The sequence below is a fragment of the Epinephelus fuscoguttatus genome, linkage group LG9 (genome assembly GCF_011397635.1).
Source record: "Epinephelus fuscoguttatus linkage group LG9, E.fuscoguttatus.final_Chr_v1".
Taxonomy (NCBI): Eukaryota; Metazoa; Chordata; class Actinopteri; order Perciformes; family Serranidae; genus Epinephelus; species Epinephelus fuscoguttatus.
The window spans coordinates 27228465-27246587 of record NC_064760.1 but is presented as its reverse complement, the minus strand read 5'-3'; the positions used below and the strand labels follow the sequence as shown (position 1 = coordinate 27246587).

At 39.8% G+C, this 18123-nt stretch overlaps 2 protein-coding genes and 1 non-coding gene across 6 annotated transcripts in view; 1 reads left to right on the top strand and 2 right to left on the bottom strand.

The window, feature by feature from the left end:
- Nucleotides 1-872: 872 nt before the first annotated feature.
- gdf9 (growth differentiation factor 9) lies at nucleotides 873-6309 on the bottom strand. Its single transcript, XM_049585887.1, has 2 exons — nucleotides 5946-6309; nucleotides 873-2595 (listed from the first exon to the last, which is right to left on the bottom strand). The coding sequence occupies exons 1-2, from the start codon at nucleotides 6307-6309 to the stop codon at nucleotides 1670-1672; spliced, it is 1290 nt and encodes a 429-aa protein (XP_049441844.1). The 3' UTR covers nucleotides 873-1669.
- Nucleotides 6286-18123, top strand: part of LOC125894479 (septin-8-A-like) — a 24840-nt gene continuing 13002 nt past the window's right edge. Inside the window, exons 1-4 of one of the 4 annotated variants that reach the window (XM_049585882.1) lie at nucleotides 6286-6419; nucleotides 7813-7932; nucleotides 11886-11965; nucleotides 17984-18098. In XM_049585882.1, coding sequence (XP_049441839.1) covers nucleotides 7893-7932; nucleotides 11886-11965; nucleotides 17984-18098 — 235 coding nt within the window. In that variant the 5' untranslated portion in view covers nucleotides 6286-6419; nucleotides 7813-7892. Of the gene's footprint in view, nucleotides 6420-7812; nucleotides 7933-11885; nucleotides 11966-16303; nucleotides 16417-17983; nucleotides 18099-18123 lie in introns of those variants that run through there. The other 3 variants (XM_049585886.1, XM_049585885.1, XM_049585884.1) reach the window with 3 other exon arrangements.
- On the bottom strand, nucleotides 9743-9924 carry LOC125895092 (U2 spliceosomal RNA). The gene has a single exon (XR_007450151.1). It is a non-coding gene; the product is annotated as a U2 spliceosomal RNA (small nuclear RNA).

Below are 18123 nucleotides of genomic sequence, written 5' to 3'. Positions count from 1 at the left end.
ATTCTGCAATTTACATTATAGTAAAGGAAGGTAATTAATAATGTTTGTAGTTTGATATGGCAACAAATGTGACCACTTGTAGCACCAGTAACAAGATAAGATGCTGTTAATTACAAAGTACTCCTTCGAGGACACTGGGACTTGATCATCATTGACAATGTTTAGTTCTTTTAATACTTATCAGTCCCTACTGATCCTATGTAGCTAGGAGAAATTGAAAATGCATACCAAACTAAATTTCGGGTCCCAAGAGAATATGACAGGGTGGCACACAAAAGCGTAAGTTATGATTTTAAAGCAGCATGGTAGCCTGAAAACATGATGGTTTTACTTCAGAAATCTACTTCTTTACACTTAAAGAAAGGGAACAATTGGAGATGTTGTTAATTATAGGTTATTGGATAGATTATGGGGGACAAAAGATTTTCAGAAATACAGGAATCTTACTGAAATAAATACATGAAAAACACAGGAATAAATAATGCATACGTACATGTATTAAGTCAAAAAAAGAATAAATGATTAAATATATGTTAAATAAATATGGAAATAAATAAATGCATAAATAAAGTATTTATTTATTCCTGTATTTATTTATTCATTTAATTTACTTAATGATACTTCAGTCATTTTTTTTGTTCTATTAGATTATTAAGACTATTCAGAGGTCATCAAGAACCATAATCAGAGGTTGACATTAGAGGCCTTTCTATGAGCATCGTAAGCTACTATTCAACTCAGTTTTCTGTTTGACATGTATCACAGAAGGAACTGTGAGGGGGGCAGCACGTACAACCAAGCGGATCTACTGCCAAAACTAAATCAGACAACATTTATGCATGTTATTTTTATTCTCCAACTTTTCCGTCTACATATTTTCACTCTTTGGAATATCGCTAAGCTGATCACAGACACACAGTGAATTCATTCAATTTGCATAAATAGACATGACATGCATTTCGTCACAATTAACCAGTACAATTTCATAAGTATGACTTCAGTTCATACCTACGCAGTCACGCGGTGACCAGAGGTAATAAATACACACTGAAACCTTGACAACTTTCATTCTGGACATTATGAAGACAGCTGCCACTCAGACAGCTGTTTGTAATCCCCAGGAATAAAACGATATGTAAAAGGTTTGTTAAGAGTTTGTGACTGCTTTTTCCATCTTTTGTCCAGAACAGGGCTACTTAAAACTTGGCCATTGTGTTAAATTAAAGGATAATGACAGACAACGCACCCAAAATAAGTTAACAGAAAACTAACTTAAAAAAATATGCAAAATCATACAACACTAATTTTCCTTCTATAAGTGTGTTCGATTCAATACTATGCTGCTAACAGTAAAGCTGAAGAAAAGGATGCACTGGTGTCCTCTCTCATCATGCCATAACAAAAAGGAAATAAATGTCACGTTCCCATATTTTTCACAAGGATAAAATACTTTTTGTTTAAGTAAACACACTTGATTAAGTAAACACACCTGCTCCAGATCAAACTTCATGCACAACGATTTTATAGATGTATGAAATCACTGAACCTGGTCAGAATATCCAACACTTGGATAGAGTCCACCTGTGATGACTGTTGACGAGGGTTGTGGTGATGTTCTGTTCAGCCTGTAAAAAAGGAGGAAAACAGAACAGACATGTTGGTGGCTGGCTTAGCGACATGTGCACCTGGTGGCAACCATGTCTTCAAACTCCTTGTAGACATAGGAGCCGTCCTCTTCAAAGATCATGACACTCAGAGGGCTGTAATGGGAGGGGATGCATGAGGGCCTGGGCACAGAGGAGTCGAGCTTCTCATAGATGATGTTCTGCACCATGGTGTGGACAGGTGAGCCGTAGATGAAGCCCATGGTCCTAGGGCAGATGCCTCTGCAGTACCTGGGGTTGTACTTTGGTGGAAAAACAATCCAGTGGTCCAGTTTGAGCTGGCTGAATCGTACCCTGAAATCATACAAGGCACAGTCACTTGTCGGGAACTCAGAGCTTGGAAGAAGCTCAGGCAGGTGGATATCCAGACTTTTATCGCCTCGTTTAATCTTTGAAGATTCCCTCTTCCATCTCCTCTTTCGCCCAGCCCTCTGCTCTGGTTTGAAAACCATCTGCTTGTGAAATGTGTTCGCCGCAGTGGCTGGCCTTTGACCTGCTTTGGCACTGACCAGAAACCTCTGGTGGGCAACTTTGCTGGTGTCATTGAGATAAAGAAGCAGAGGAGGAGACCTCAGGGTGAACTTCAGCGGGCCCTTGTGTCCATCACCATCTGGGCAGGTGACGTTGATCAACAGGTGTATGTTCTTCTTTTGAAACTTTAAGAGAGGCCGGAGAAACGTGGTGACGTCAACCTCCAGCCAGTCCCTCCTGCTCCGCCTTTCTGTGTTGACTGTGAAGTTCACAGTGTGGTGGACACCAGGACACAGCCGACACTGGTTTGAGTGCTCCTGCTCTTTGAGGCTGAGGTAGCACACGGAGTTAACAGGTGATACATGGTCGTGGTCAAAACTGTACAAGAGGGCCGACTTCAGGAGCTGTTCTTTTCTTCTGACTTGATCAAGGCTGTAGGAGAGATCCTGCATAAAACTCTCTGAAAGATAATATGAGAAAAAAGTGTCAACATTACATGTCAGCCTCACAAATGTCCACATATTCATGAGTACAATTGATTCTAATTAACCAGAACAAATATGTCTGTCTTGTACATATAAGAGCATAATGTCACTAATGCCTTTACAACACATGAATTTTAAAGGAATACTTCACCCCCAAATTATTATTTGTGTATCAATTACTCACCCCATGCTGTGATGAATTCGTGAAGAATACTTAAAACTATAATTACTGTTTTGGTCAAAGGAGTCTGGCTCTGAAGAGAGCATAGATAAGTCACCCATGACTTCAATTCATCAATAATTATCTCTATTTTTGGATCACTGTGGAGGCATGTGAGAAAAACAAAGTTTTCTTCATGAATTCAGCACAACACAGGGTGAATAATTACTACACAAATGGTCATGGGATGAAGTATCCAGACACCACAGGTCAAAATGCCAGTTCTGATCGAACCGGTCCGTTTTGAGATATCCTGTTTCTCTCCTTTTATTTCAAAGGTTGTACAAAAGCAAGATTCAAAAATACACTGCTCAAAAAAAATGAAGGGCCAGGCTTTGTCCTGCACCAGAAGGAACCCAGGGCCCACTGCACCAACGTAAGGTCTGACAATCGCTCTGAGGATTTCATCTCAGTACCAAACAGCAGTCAGGGTACTGTTGGCTATGGCATGGAGGTCTGTGTGACCCTCCAAGGATATATGCTTCGCTAGACCACCACTGACCCGCAGCCAAACTGGTCATGTTGGATGATGTTACAGGCAGCAAAAAGTGTGAACCTGCTCTCATCTGTGAAGAGAACAGGGCGCCAATAGTGGACCTGCCAATTCTGGTTTTCTCTGGCGAATGCGTGTCGAGCTGCACGGTGCTGGGATGTGAACACACGTCCCACTAGAGGACATCAGGCCCTCATGCCACCCTGCTGGGTTGATGCTCTTCTACGGCCCTGTCCAGCTCTCTCCGTGTAACGGCTGGTCTCCTGGTATCTCCTACATGCTCTTGACACTGTGCTGGGAGACACAGCAAACTTCTTGTGCATGGATGTGCCATCCTGGAGGAGCTGGACTATCTGCGCAACCTGACTGGGCTGCAGGTACCACCTCATGCTACCAGTAGTGACAAGGACACTAGCAGAGCACAAAACTAGAGAAGAATCAGTCAGGAAGGAGAAGGAGAGAGCAACTGTCTGTGGCCACCACATGTGAAACCATTCCCTTTTTGGGGTGTTGTCTTGCTTTGTCCTCTCAGTTGCACCTGTTGTCACTTTCATTTGCACCAAAGCAGCTGAAACTGATTCACAATCACTTGTGCTTCCTAAATGGACAGACTAATATCCCTGAAGTTTAACTGGCTTGACGGTGACGATTAAGTGTTCCCTTTATTTTCTTTTTTGAGCAGTGTAGAACAGATAATTTAGTACCAAATGTACCCACATTGCATTTCAACATTGCAACTAAATTTACATAGTGTTTCTTCATCACTAAAATTTTTGAAATATCTTTTGCAGTTTTTATAAAATATGAAAAAATAAAGTGACATCACAGGGCTGAAAATAACATCCTTTTAATCCAACTTTAATGTGTTTGTCTGAGAATTAGTCAAATCTGTTAAAAGGACCAAAAGACAAGCAGCTTTTTATTTGAGTGCTGTAATGTCCTACAGACACACACACACACACACACACACACACACACACACACACACACACACACACACACACACACACACTTCAGTCTAACACCTCACCAATATCTGACACACCAGTGTCATTATGACCCCACTAATGTTGCGATTAAAACTTGGCTGCATTCAACCATGACAAAACATAGAAAAATGTTTGTTTGAACAAAAACAGTGGTGCATTGTACACCTTGTTGATTTATACAGTCACACCGCCTTTTAATACTGCTGGGTTTAACCTAATTCACTTCAGCTAAAAGGGACTTTATTGTATCATATGTTTAGATTGCCAATGCAAGTGTAAAATTTAAAGCAGAAATTATACAATAAGTAAAGTTCTACCAGAATTCAGCTTACATGCACATCACTGACACACCTCCTAAATGTGGAAAAATACACCTCTTCACACAGTTTCAGGGAAAAAATGCCATTCAACCTGGAAAATGAGGCAAAACACTGCCCACTGTTTTCAGATTGTTTTGGTGTGAGTGTTGGAAATAGACAGTAGAGATATCTGCCTTTGCTTTAATATAATGGAACTAGATGGCACTCAGCTTGTGGTGCTCAGGTGACAAAAAATACATTTAAAAAAACCTCAACAGCAATGTCTCTTTACAGAAATCACGATCCAGTTACTCAAGATAATGCACAGACCTTGTTGTGAGCAGTTTCATGTAAGAAGTATTTTCTACCTTACCACTCCCACCAACTGCATCGGACCGCAGAAGGAAGGGTGCATCTACTGCTAGCTCACCTAGCACCACTGAGCTAGCTAATGTTACAGCTCAGCCGAGGAGGACGGCATTAATGTTTACATCTCGCACTGTCATGAGCAGGAGCCTCTTGTCCATGAGTAGATGCATGCTTCCTTCTGTGCTGTGATACTGTTGGTGGGAGTAGTTCGGTCTAAAGAAAATAGTTCTGACATGAAACTGCTCACAACTAGGTCTTTGAATTATCTTGAGAATGTGGGTTATGATTTCTGGAAAGAGACATTACTGTTGAGTGTTTCAAAAGTATTTTTTGACACTTTGAGCACCACAAGCCGAGTGCCAGCTAGATCCATTATATCTGAGAGAAGGCAGACATCTCTGAGACTGATATCTCCAACAACTCACACCAAAACGATCTACATTAACAAATAGCACGTCAATTCAGCCACAAAATAAGTATGATGTATGATTTAGAGGTAAACTGTCTCTTTAAATACAGACAAAATAGCAGACTACACCAGACTACAATGGCAACTTCATTGTATGCCCCTCAAGAACACCTACACTAGAATAATCACAGCCAGTCTCAGGTTTTCTGTACAAGTCAAAGTGATGGAAAATTGATTTTAAATCTAATTCACCAAACAAATAAACAGTTAGTTATATGACAAATCAAAGCACAGTGAATTTGGAGGTCTATGACACCAAAGCAGTTTGTAATACAGTTTTATCCCACTACAGCTTTAAAAAAAAGTGACCTAGTTACCCTTTATCTTCATTTTTTAATAAAATGTAGTGGGTGTCATATTATGGTATATTTGAAGAGGAATTCCAGTTTTAATCACTTAATTTACCACTGAGCCTCAGCACTGAGAAGGCTTTATGTGTTGCATTGTGTGTGAGGCAATGAACTGTGGGCTGTTTCACTTGCTCACCTTTATTACTTAGTGCAAGGCATTCATCCTGGGGCTTGATCAGTCGGACTGTGTTGTAGACTTTATTCCCGTCCACACTCCTCTGCACTCTGGAGGACTTCTTATACACCTCCGTCAGATATTTCATGTACTTGTGCTCAGGTTTCATCTTTTTCCTTAGTCCTGGGCTCCACCTCGACCCTCCGTGCTCTGACAGGGCTTTGAGCAGCGGAGAGAAGATGCTGCTGTAAGGGTAGGTGAAGTCGCCCAGGTTGTGCAGCGCATTGGAGGCAGCCAGGGAGGATCTGAAAAGCGGGCAGCTGCAGGTGACCAGCAGCAGTAGGAAAACCGTGCGGAAATAACGAAGGACGACTGACATCAGCATTTGTTTTTCTATTATAAACTACGAAACAAGACAAAACTTAGAGAGACTCTCCGTTGAGAGCTCGAGGTAAACAGGACCACGCACGTGCTGCCGCTGATCAACACACGCAGGTGTGGGCAATCAACTCACTCATGTTACTTCATCAGGAAAAAGACCAGAGACTTTAGGACTTGTTCAGTCATCGTAACACAGTTAATTAATAAATTATTTAATTTTAAAAACCACAAGAGGCTAGTTTTGAATGATAGCATAGTTAGGTCGTGAACAATATTTTAGGCATTTTAATGTAAATCTTGAATTAATTCTGTAATATATACAAAAGTATGTAGTAGTCATTTCCGGTTATATTCACAATAAGATAAAAAATAAGATTTAAAAAGTAGAGTCCCATAAAAAAAGGGAAGTCAGGTTAAAACACATTTTCTTGTAGCTTATATTGTTACAAGACTGTGTTATAGACATAAACTGTAAAGGTTATGGTTTGCAAAAATAAGGACCGTCATGGCGATTTATTTGGGGCTTTTATTTTGAAGACGTCAGATGTCCGCTTTTTTAGAGCAACGTTACTTTACAACAACTAGAGGAGGTAATATCTACAAAAATATAACCAGGTTCGTTTGTATGAAAGAAATATTCTTAGTTATTTAGGAGAAAACGTTAAGAAATATTAATTCACATTTTGAAGATGTAAAAAAACAGTAACATTGATGAATTACTTGTTGGGCGTGGCTAACTAGCTAGCTAACAAAGTAAGCTAATGCTAAGAATGCTAACGCTGTGTTATGAACTGTAAGTCAGTGTTACTGACATATTGTATGACTAGTGTAGCTAAATTATTGGGCCCTATATATTAAATATATATATATGTATATACATATATATATATATATATTGATATATTTTTGAGTTATTGAGCCCTCAGAAGCTAGATATGTTAATGTCAACTAGCTAATTTAAAATGTGAAACTTGTAACTGCTACAGTTACTCATGTATAATGTATAATCCATAGTCTGGCTAGCTAGCCCTAGCCAAATGTGCTAACTAATGTAGCCACGTGTAACGTTAATATATAATTTTCCAATTAATTTACAGTATTAACATACAGTTGTGGGGGAGAAAAGACATATGTATTGCTAATGGGCTATTATTTGTTCTGGGGCAGACATGTCCAAAGTCTGGCCCGGGGACCAATTGTGGCCAGTGGACCAATTTTAAATGGCCCACTGCTTGTCTTTAAAGGTATACTACATGTGGCTTGGCTGGTTAATAAAGCAAGATCATTTTGCATATTTTCCATTCACCTCACAATGATAGGACTATCACACCGTTTGTAGACATGCACATTAGAAATATAAAGGCAAAACTAATGCGATTTCATAAACAGACATGGCCACAGCAAAAAAGCGGAGAGTCAACATTGAGGGCCACCACTTTCAGGAGCACTGGAATGTTGAATCCTTTTGCACTGAAAGATGACACAATTGTATTTGTCTCATTTGTAGGTAATTTATTTTTAATAACCCATATGATGTGAGAAGCAGCTGACCCCCAGATATTTTTTGGACACCCCTCTTCTAGGGTAATGATCTTCCACCGGATGTGCAAGATTGGCTCAAAAGCAGGTAGGTATCATTTTAAGTCTTAATTTTTGTGACTCAACATTTGTCAAGTGAACAACTGCAAGCGCATCCATTGCTAATGAAAAACTTGGGTAGTGCAAGTTAAAATAAAAGATAAATAATGGCAAAATATGAAGTTGGTGACTCGCCTCACAGCAAGAGGGTTGCCGGTTCGATCCTGGGCGTGGGAGCCCTTCTGTGCGGAGTTAGCATGTTCTCCCCGTGTCAGCGTGGGTTCTCTCCGGGCACTCCAGCTTCCTCCCACAGTCCAAAGACATGCAGATTGGGGACTAGGTTAATTGGTAACTCTAAACTGTCCATAGGTGTGAATGTGAGCATGAATGGTTGTTTGTCTCTATGTGTCAGCCCTGCGATAGTCTGGCGACCTGTCCACGGTGTACCCTGCCTCTCGCCCGATGTCAGCTGGGATAGGCTCTAGCCCCCCCCCCCCCCGCGACCCGCAGGAGGATGAAGCGGTTAGAAGATGAATGAAGTTGGTGATATAAATCAGTAGTTGCATGAATGTGTCATGTTTGCTCCAGAAAAACACTGAAATAAAGTGTAGCTACCTTAAACCTGCTGGCCACTAGAGAGCAGAAATTAGACTTAAAACAAATAAACTGCACAACAGAGTTTTGATATACTACTGCATCATAAATATGCCTTGTAACTGGCACAAAGTATCATGGACTAAATCCCTTATCAGTCATACTTTTATATTTTCTGCAGTGGATGCACACAGTTAGATTGTGATATTGTGAACTGAAAGTAAGTATTACACAAGCGATGTGGAGTATTGCATGGAGTATATAAAAGGGACAGATGATGAAGTTACCACTTAGTTAGTCCAGCGGTGCTCCCTCCCCTGCTAATACTCACATCTACATTCAAAGTGAAACAGAAAAACTGAGCCTCTGGAGGAGAAGTTAAAAATTTGCAGAGCTCATAAAATATCCACCCAAAGTGTCAATGTTTGGAGACTTAAATGTCAAATACAGTTTATAGCTAATGTTTGGAACTCAGCTGTTATCTGCCATCTTGCTGTTTTGGCTTGGCAAGAATACCTAAATTTACTGATGTACAGGTCACTACTATATTATTACTTTGCAGTTGTACACAGGTACTTAGCCAAAAGCTCAAGCTCCACTTACATGGCAGTAATACTGTAAAGTGTTAAACACTAACAGAGTGTTGTTAGCTTGACAATATTCATAGGCAACAGATAAAAATGACTGCAAATTACAGTTTGCTTTCATTATATTTCTATAACCATGTCTCCATCGTTGTGGTTTTATGAGTACTGTTGTTGAAGTTTCTAATACTCTGCCAGGCAGCAGTTTGTAGAACTAATTGTATTGCCAAATGTACTGGAAGTTACAAATAAACTTCTTTAGCTTGATTAAGTCTTATTGTACACTGGAGGGTTTGCTTATCTTTGGCAGTTTGCACAGTACGTACCGATTACTGAGCTGTGTGGAAAAAGCACACACTGTTGCAGTTTTCAACTTGGCTTGCAGTAGGGCACAGTAACAACTCATTTACATAGTTGGTCAACTTCCAGTGTAATCTTTTTGTGATAAGATGTACTTTATTAAATCCCAAGGTGAAATTCAATTTTTCACTTTGTTGTCATATACACACAGGCCTGAAACACACATACACGCACAAACAGAACCTACACACGCATTAAATGGAGAGATGTCAGAGTGACAGGCACCCCGAGCAGCTGGGGATTCGGTGCCGAGCTCTCTTGCATCTTGGCGATGCCTAGGAGGCGAGCTGGCACCTATCCAGCCAAGTCCCAATGGACTGAGCTCCTGCCACCAACCAAAAGTGGTGCTGCAATACCTGGTCAATGTGTGTAGTGATTGGAGCAAGCCCCTTTTACAGCACCCAATGCTAGAAATCCATTTAATATGTTGTCCACATATAGAGGACATATCAGATATTACACTGGTAAGAACAGATCCAACAAATCAAACAATTCTGTAATATACAATAAAAGTTAATCAAATGACTCAACAACAATTGTAATTATGAATATTAGGTATTAAATCATCATCATAAAGTCATCATCAGTGCAGGTCACTGTATGTGTGGCTCCATTCAATTGAACCAAATATGCCAGCTTGAAAAAGTGTGTTGTCAGACGGGATTTGAAAGTGAAAAAGCGAATCAATATTGCAAATGTCGTGGGGCAGACATGATCTTTGCCAAAGGATGAAATAATTTTACACAATTTTGAAGCCTAAATAAATGATTTTGGAAAATTATGCTTAAAATAAAACCCAAAATTTAACGTTTTATTTAAGAGGTTTATTTAATGTTAATGCAGAGTGTTTGTTGCAGTGAACGTCAGTTTGATTAATGTGATTTTATGTGCATTCATTCAACTTTATATGTTGGAAAAATATTATTTCTCATATCATCATGACACTGATATCAGACAGTTTTAGTGGGTTGTTGTTGATGTGAGGTTTCTGCACATACATGTATATACATTATCATATTTGAACTGCAGTCTTTTCACACATATCAGTTTAAACCAGTTAGTATTCCCATCATATGTCTTCTCACCAAATGAAAAAGGAGCATTGATCATATAAAAAAAAACTTAAAAGAAACCTCTTTGCACACTACTTCATTGACCAATATAACTGACAATATTAGCATGTCCTGCCCCCTACTGGTTGGAAATAGGAAGAGCAAGTAAAGGGACAAAACATTGTCCAACCCACCTCTGTTAAAATAATCTAAAACAAACTAAAAATATATTGTAATGTAGATGTAGTGACTAAAAATGAAGTACCAAAGAGAGTTGGGCCTTTCAGCACAAGTCAAACAAGATAGTACAATTAAATCTCATCAGCTAAAGCTATGCTCATGTTGTGTGGTGGATATACAGTACTTGTTAATGGTCTTCATGTTGTTGACTCGACACAGAGGGAGTTTTTGTGTTTAATGTACTTACTTTGCTGCCCTTGTTTTAAAACACCACACCAAAGTTCCATTATCATGCTATCAGCAAACAGCTCCTTGTACAGTGGGTGTCAGGATAGCGTTTGATAGCATAACTGTTGATTTAATGCACATTGATTTGAGGGGATGGACCATTTTGTTGATGGTATGGTTTTCCTGTTGTACCATCCAAAGGACACGTGTACATTTTTTTCCTCACTACCTGCAAGGTTCTAAAAAAAGAAAAAAAAGAAAAAAGAAAAAGGATGTTATGAAGCACTTCCATGTTATGAAGGGTACAAGGAAAAATTAAGTACTTTTTAATGTTGCACTTACAGGAAATTATATAATACCTGGACCACCTCATAGTATTGTTGGACAGTCTTTGATGTCTGCAAAATTTTGCCTGAACCATTAAAAAAAAGACAAAGGAAGCCTTTCTGTGGCAGATTTCCTTTTTGTGATCGTTCAGCTGCCGTGCAAAGAAAAGTTATGGGGTGGGATTTAAAACATAAAGTAGTCAACTGCTGTGTGTCGAACAGTTGCTGCGAGTGTAGCTGTCCTTGTTCAGGATCATTATGCAAGTGGCTTCTTTTCCAGATAACAAGACAAAGGACATTGTTCTGGCACTGTTTTGCTTATGGCTTCATTGTCTAAGCTCCAACTCTTTTCATGTCATCCGGGATTGTTTTTCTCCGGGTCAGTTAAGGATAGAAAACAGTGTTTTGCACTGCACAGTAAAAGGCAGCATGTCTGATCTGAGAAAACAAGGCAATTCATTCATTAATGCCAACCTGACCATTAAAATGATTTCTTTATAATTTGAATTACACCTCACCCTACAATTTAATATTTGGCTTCTTTTTTTGCAGTTAAGAGAAATCATGTCAAACTTGTATTTTGCTGATTGCCTTCTAATCAATACTGAAATAACAGATTACTGTGTGGTATTAGGGGCATGGCCTTAATGTGTCCTAATTGTGTCTTTTTTGCCACAGCAGTCCACAGAGTGACGCCCATGTTGTCCCACAAAAGGAAGCCTTTCTCATCCATTGTGGCTCAAGTTCACAAAGAGATGGTAAAGGAGACATTCCACCACCCAGTCTGGTTGCCTGCTTTGCATAACTGGCTCCACAAAGGTCCCGTTTGCATATACTGAAGCTGAGACGTAGTTTTTCCAAAACGATCAAAACCTGCAACAATATCTAGTGTTTCCTCTGCACTTTGAAGAACTTAATTTTGATAAAAACATGATCTGCCAAGCACAAAAATAACAAGCCTTTGCACCAACAACCAAATGACATTTCACACCAGTGTTGATAGCAACTGTTTCCCAGGTGTGGTCTGTTTTTACATTTCCTCATACTTAAAAGACATGAATCAAGAGGTAGTGTCTACAGATTTATTACATATTAGGTAATAAAAAAATATTTGGATATCACTGATTGTGTTATCAGTAAGAAATATAAATTATATGGGTTCAAAATAACATACTCATTGTTAATACATGTGATTAAACTATGGAAAAAAAAGATGATTAAATTATCAATACCATATTTAAATAGCACATCTAACAGTGATACACTGTACAAGAGAGGCTACACATTCAATGCAAGTACACACTAAAGGATAGACAATGGTTTACGCTGTTTTATATTAACATAATATACAAACTAAGATCTGTTAAATATTGTCCATCTCACAGCTTCTCCTGTGATCCACGTCGTTGTCACCAGTCATGAGCCACCTTAGTTTTTTGTTTCTTCCCTATGTGAGGCTGGAACAGTTTACTAATTGTGTTGAAGCCTTTCTGGTGCTCTCTGTCTTCTCCATCCTCTGCCTTCTCCCTGCACTTGCTCTGCTGCAGTCCTCCCATAAGTGCTCTGACCTCAGCTGACACACCTTTGCCGAGGTAGTGAAAGGCCTTCTTGCCGTCATTATCTCTCTCGTTTATACTGGCTCCGTAGCTTTGCACAAGTAAAACCATGACCTCAGTGTGGCCGTGCATGGCTGCGATGTGTAAGGGTGTGTATCCTCCGTGTGCTTTGCTGTTGATGTTAACACAAGTGCCTGTTTTCCTTGAGATATCCACAAGCTTGTGTATCATCTCACTGTTGCCGTCCTTGGCAGCCCAGTGCAGAGCTGTGAAACCTGACATGAAGTCCTTCTTCTGCGCCAACCGTGTATCCTGCAGCAGCAAACCATAGATCTGTCCCCACAGTCCGGCTGCACACTTCACCAACCACTCATGAGCTAGTGGCTCCAAAGGCACAGACTCTGAATACTTTGCATCATCTCTCTTGTTCTGGGGCCTCACCAGGGGGAAGCCTGGGGGTTGCATGTCCTCAGTCTGTCTGTTTTTACACTGGGAGTCACTTGGTGCACCCAACTTGCAAGCTGTATGATCCAGAGTTGGCACTGATGGTGTGGAAACTTTAGTTATCAACCTAACTGGTTTGTCTGAAGTTGTATGCGGGTGTAGTTGGGAATGTGACCCATGCTGTGCTGCTGGTGCAGAGTCTCTCTGAGGGGATTTGACTGCTATGACAGCGAACACAGCACCAGATTTCCTCGCTCTGCTCGCTTGATCTCCCGAGATATTCAGGACTTTAACAGTGGTTGCATCCGCACTACTAATGCTTCTCGATAACGGTCTCCTTTCCTGCGTGCTCCCCGCAGGCGCACGTTTAACATCACTATAATAATTCCCATTTATGTTCGTGGGGCCGCACACATTATTGTTCTCGATGTCAGAATAAATCACCCTGGCTGGCTCGGCTCGGGGAGGAGATGTGTACGAAAAGCTCGTGTTTTGGCTCGAGACACTGTCATCCATCTGTGTTTTCTGCGAGGCATCATGCGCCACCTCTTTATTGACAAAGTCCTGGTACCTCTTCTTCACAACCACAAACTTTACCTCGTCGATCTGCTTCACCACAGCGACGCTGTTGACCAACTTTTTGAAAAGGTCCCTATTGTGCTGCTTTTCCGCGGGATCACTGCAGCTAATCTGGCTCCTGAAGTTGTTCAGCAGCTCCGAGTTCTTCACTTTGCCTCCGTGCTCCAGTAGAAAAGACAAAATGCATTCCTGGGTCAAAGCCATTTTGTCCCACAGGGGTAAAAATGTGAAAAGATGGAAGCGATAGCTTGGATAATAGACCGAGGTATAATCTCCTTGCTGTCCGTGCTCCCCTCTCTGTTGTCCTCCACCAACCTGCAGCTTCCGGCACCTCGCCAATAAATCCACCCGTTTATTAGTCATGGCTCTCCCCGTTAAAGGCCCCGGTAAAATGCTTTAAAAAGTAGTAATAAAACAAAGGTTGTAATTACTGTATCTATATCAAGGCTGTTAAAACAACTAAAGACAAACTCTACATTTATTTTTTTGATATTTGCATGGAGAGACATATGAGTCAGATGTTAAAAATAAATAAACTAAATAAAATAAATTTGGGACAACTATTTTTGTATGTTCATTGTGTCAGTTTTGTTTAATACAGCAACTAAATTTTCTGTGATTTTCTACAAGCACTTGGCTATTTCTATATGTAATATATTTTGTTGTTTAATCAATAGTATGTCACATTAAAAATGCATATTCTTCTACCGTACAACAGTAAGCCTAAATGTCGACTCCCTTGTGACCTATGAAGCACTTTCCCAAGACTTAGAAAAACTTTTGACCAAATAATGATAAATATTAATGAATGGATAAAAAAATCTATTAGAATTTATGGATTAATTAATTCAAATAATGATTATTATTAAAACATAACAACACAGTAATGATACCTTCATATGAATGATATATAATGTATCCTGACAACATCTTGACAATAGTGTTAAAACCATGTAATTCAGTGTATTTAATACTTACGCTACGCTTTTTTGTAGTCTGTCCATACTGCAGTGGCGCAGAAATAGGTAAAAGTAAAACTTACATGTTACACCATCAGTCCTGGATTCATAATCTATTTGTAGAAGCACAGGTAAGCACAAAAAAACATACCTAAAGTATAGTACCTAAAGTAGTATACTCAGGCAGCAAATTGCCCCACGACAGAGGGTTCTGTTATATTATTAAATTTTAGGGACTGTTCTTGTTGGAGGAGGGAGGTTGCTGGGGTGTAACTTCTTTATATATGTATATATATAAGCTACAGATATTTTTTCCTTGAGCCTCCCTGAGTGACTGGCAGAAAATTCATATACCTCCCTCTGCCATAAATTAGCTACTACATTTTTAAAACTACACTTTGATATTTAAAAGTTAAAAATCGAAGACAAAATTCTGGAGTTGAAAAAGCCTTGATCTTTCACTCTTGTCGTGCATACTGGTTAGTTCATGCAAACCATTTATTTTTAGCCAAATTTCAAATGAGATGTAGAATAAAGTGATTTTAATGAAATCTCACTATTTAAAGCTCAAATTTATAGTTATGTTTTTTTTTCTTTTTCTGACAGAAGCTTTTGTGAGATATAAAATCCAATGATAATTTCTGTTTTTTACCGTTTCTGGCCATGATAAATGGTGTAATTTTGGCAATTTTTATTTTAAAATTTAAAAAATTGGCACTAAAATAAAAACAAAATGCAACCATTCAAGTTTGTATGCCCCTCCCCTAAGTCTCACCCTAGTGCTCCTTTTTGCACCATCCCCCCCCCCCATCATAAATAACGAACAGTCCCTTATTACTCATGCATTGCAGTTTAGATGTTGAAGATAATTTTAGAAGCTCTACACAATAGTGGATAGCTGTACATTTTACATGTTAATTACAAATTTTGCATGCAAAATCTTGATCTTCAGAATTAATTGTCAGGTCATGCAGTTGGGTAAGAAGCACATATTTCTCTTAAATGTATTGGAGAAAATCAATAAAGTACAATTTGATTTGAGTAATATTATAAAGTAGCCAACAATATCTATCCCACTTTATACACAGCGACACTGTGCAGCTGAGTTCCTGTGTCATCGGGACTACGTTGCTAGGAGACAGCTGGTCTCCAAGTGTGTGACTGTTGAATGAACTTGGACCCACTTAAAATGGGAAATTACTTTTTTTTTTTTTTTTTTTTTTTTTAAATTTTTTTTTAAATATTTGTATATTGTATGAAACCCCTGGGACACTGACAGTGGCTCGACATGCAGTTTCAAAGTTGATAAAAGAGGAGAAAATCTGAGCTGAAAATGGAGGTTAGCTGTGACAGAGTATTGCTGCTATTCCTGTTTTAGCTGGTTGTTTGCAGTGGCAGTGGCTTTAGCTAGTCTAATCACTGATCTGAAAAATTACTGAGCCAAAAAACCAAGCTAAAAAAGAAAAGAGCTTGCACTAAATAAGGTAGGCTGTGTGGAGCTGTTGTAATGTCGCCCTCCAGCACCGAGGGGGTGTTGCCTCCAAGTGGCCATATTGAAAGCAGTGTGAGTCTGTCCGTGCTTCATATGGGGAGCAGGTCTGGCTGAAGACAGATAATTACGGCACACAGCCACTTCTGACGATGGCGGCCAATGAGGTAGATGTCTTCGCAGTAAGTATGATGATGTGCTGTCTGCGGGCCTGCAGTGACTCATGATTTTGGGTGTCGTCAGAGCAGATATAAACTAACATGGCTTTCAGGTGTGTGTGGGAGCAAGGTGATGATGATGGTGATGGGCTGTGTGGAGGAAATGCAGCAGGGTCGGCTGCTGCGGTGTCGAGGAAGCTTGTTGTGGATAAAGAAGACGGATTGAATAGAAACGATGCACCGTCGTCGCTGTATGATGTGTGCAGTCTGTGGAGACGTGCACTTCTGCATCCAACTGTGCAGCATGAAACTGCGTGTGCTGTTTACCATGTCAACACTGTGACAGGTGCACACGGGTGCCAGCAGTTGAATGAAACGCAGGCCAGCAGGCAGTTAAGAGACTAAGTTAAGAGGATAAACATAAGTAGCAGCCTCCTCAAGTGGCAGCTAGCTCCTCGAGATGGTTCAGCGAAAAATTAAATATGTATTAGCCAAACGTGTAATTCGTGGCGATCAATGAGTCAGTTACAAAGTCATCTTAACTGGCTCACAGTACGTGTCTGGTATCCTGTGTCCTGTGCACAGGTTGCACTGAAAATGATGCAGGACGTTGTTAAGGTAGTGTGTGTGTGTGTTTGTGTAAGGGGAGTTATGGTACCAGGGCAGCCAGCAGCTTGGATATCCTCCCACCCTGTGAAACAACATCTAGATAAAGAGCTCTTTGTGTGTCTGTGTGAAGGGAGAGGGACAGAAACGGATGATTGTTGCATTGAACACATCCTGATCCTCATGTTGAGCTTTTTGCTAGATGCCAGTATCCCAGGGTGTTTCTGCGATGGGAGATGAACTGCTTCCCAGTTTATACAGCCAAGGGGAAAATACAGTCAGTATAGTATGTTTTATTGTGTAGATTAAAACACCTTAATGTGTAACATGGAAAATATACAAGTCTCGGGCATAGAAAACTGTTTTTATAACCAATTAACTATTAAAGTGATTTGTAATTAAACATTTTGTGTGTCCCTTTTCTTAAATGCGATGCTTTTCTTCTGTTTGAATCATTAACCAAATTAGACATTTTGATTTTGTACAATTGGTTGAGCAAAACAAGCAAGCTTTTCGATTATATTCTGACAATAACTGACAAACTCATCAATGTCGAAAATATTTTTTAGTATAGCCCTGAATATAAACCACAACTGCATCATCAAACCGAGGCTAAGGCCTTATATTTAAGCTCTGCATACAGACACAAGACACACAATGCAAATTATGACATCTGTGCTCCACAAATGATTCTCATAGCTTTTTATTTTCCTCCCAGATTTGTGATTCTGTAAAGGAGGAATCTGTGATATTGAGACTGAACTATTCACTGCGCACTATTCTGTGTTAAGTGGAAGAGAGAGATGACCTCATTTGCAGAGAATGCTTTTAAGCTTGAAAGCAGAATGTGGGGATGGGATCTGACAGACGGAGTTTTAAACCCTGCCCTTATATTGATTTTTGTCATTATCTCCTTTAATATTTAGTGGTATGACATGAATAAGGTGAAATTTTTTTCATCCTGCCTGTTTTCTGAATACCTCAGCATGAAGAAAAGCGAAACCTGGAGCTCGGAGGTCATGTGGGGTTCGACAGTCTCCCAGATCAGTTGGTCAGCAAATCAGTTGCACAGGGATTCTGCTTCAACATCCTCTGCGTAGGTACGTCTGCACCCAGGAGGAGTTC

What these genes read in the sequence shown, in the direction of transcription:
- gdf9 (XM_049585887.1), bottom strand. Translation starts at nt 6,309, where the DNA reads ATGCTGATGTCAGTCGTCCTTCGTTATTTCCGCACGGTTTTCCTACTG. An exon ending in CCTTGCACTAAGTAATAAAG is followed by an intron (nt 2,596 to 5,945) that starts GTGAGCAAGTGA and finishes ATTATCTTTCAG; the next exon opens with AGAGTTTTATGCAGGATCTC.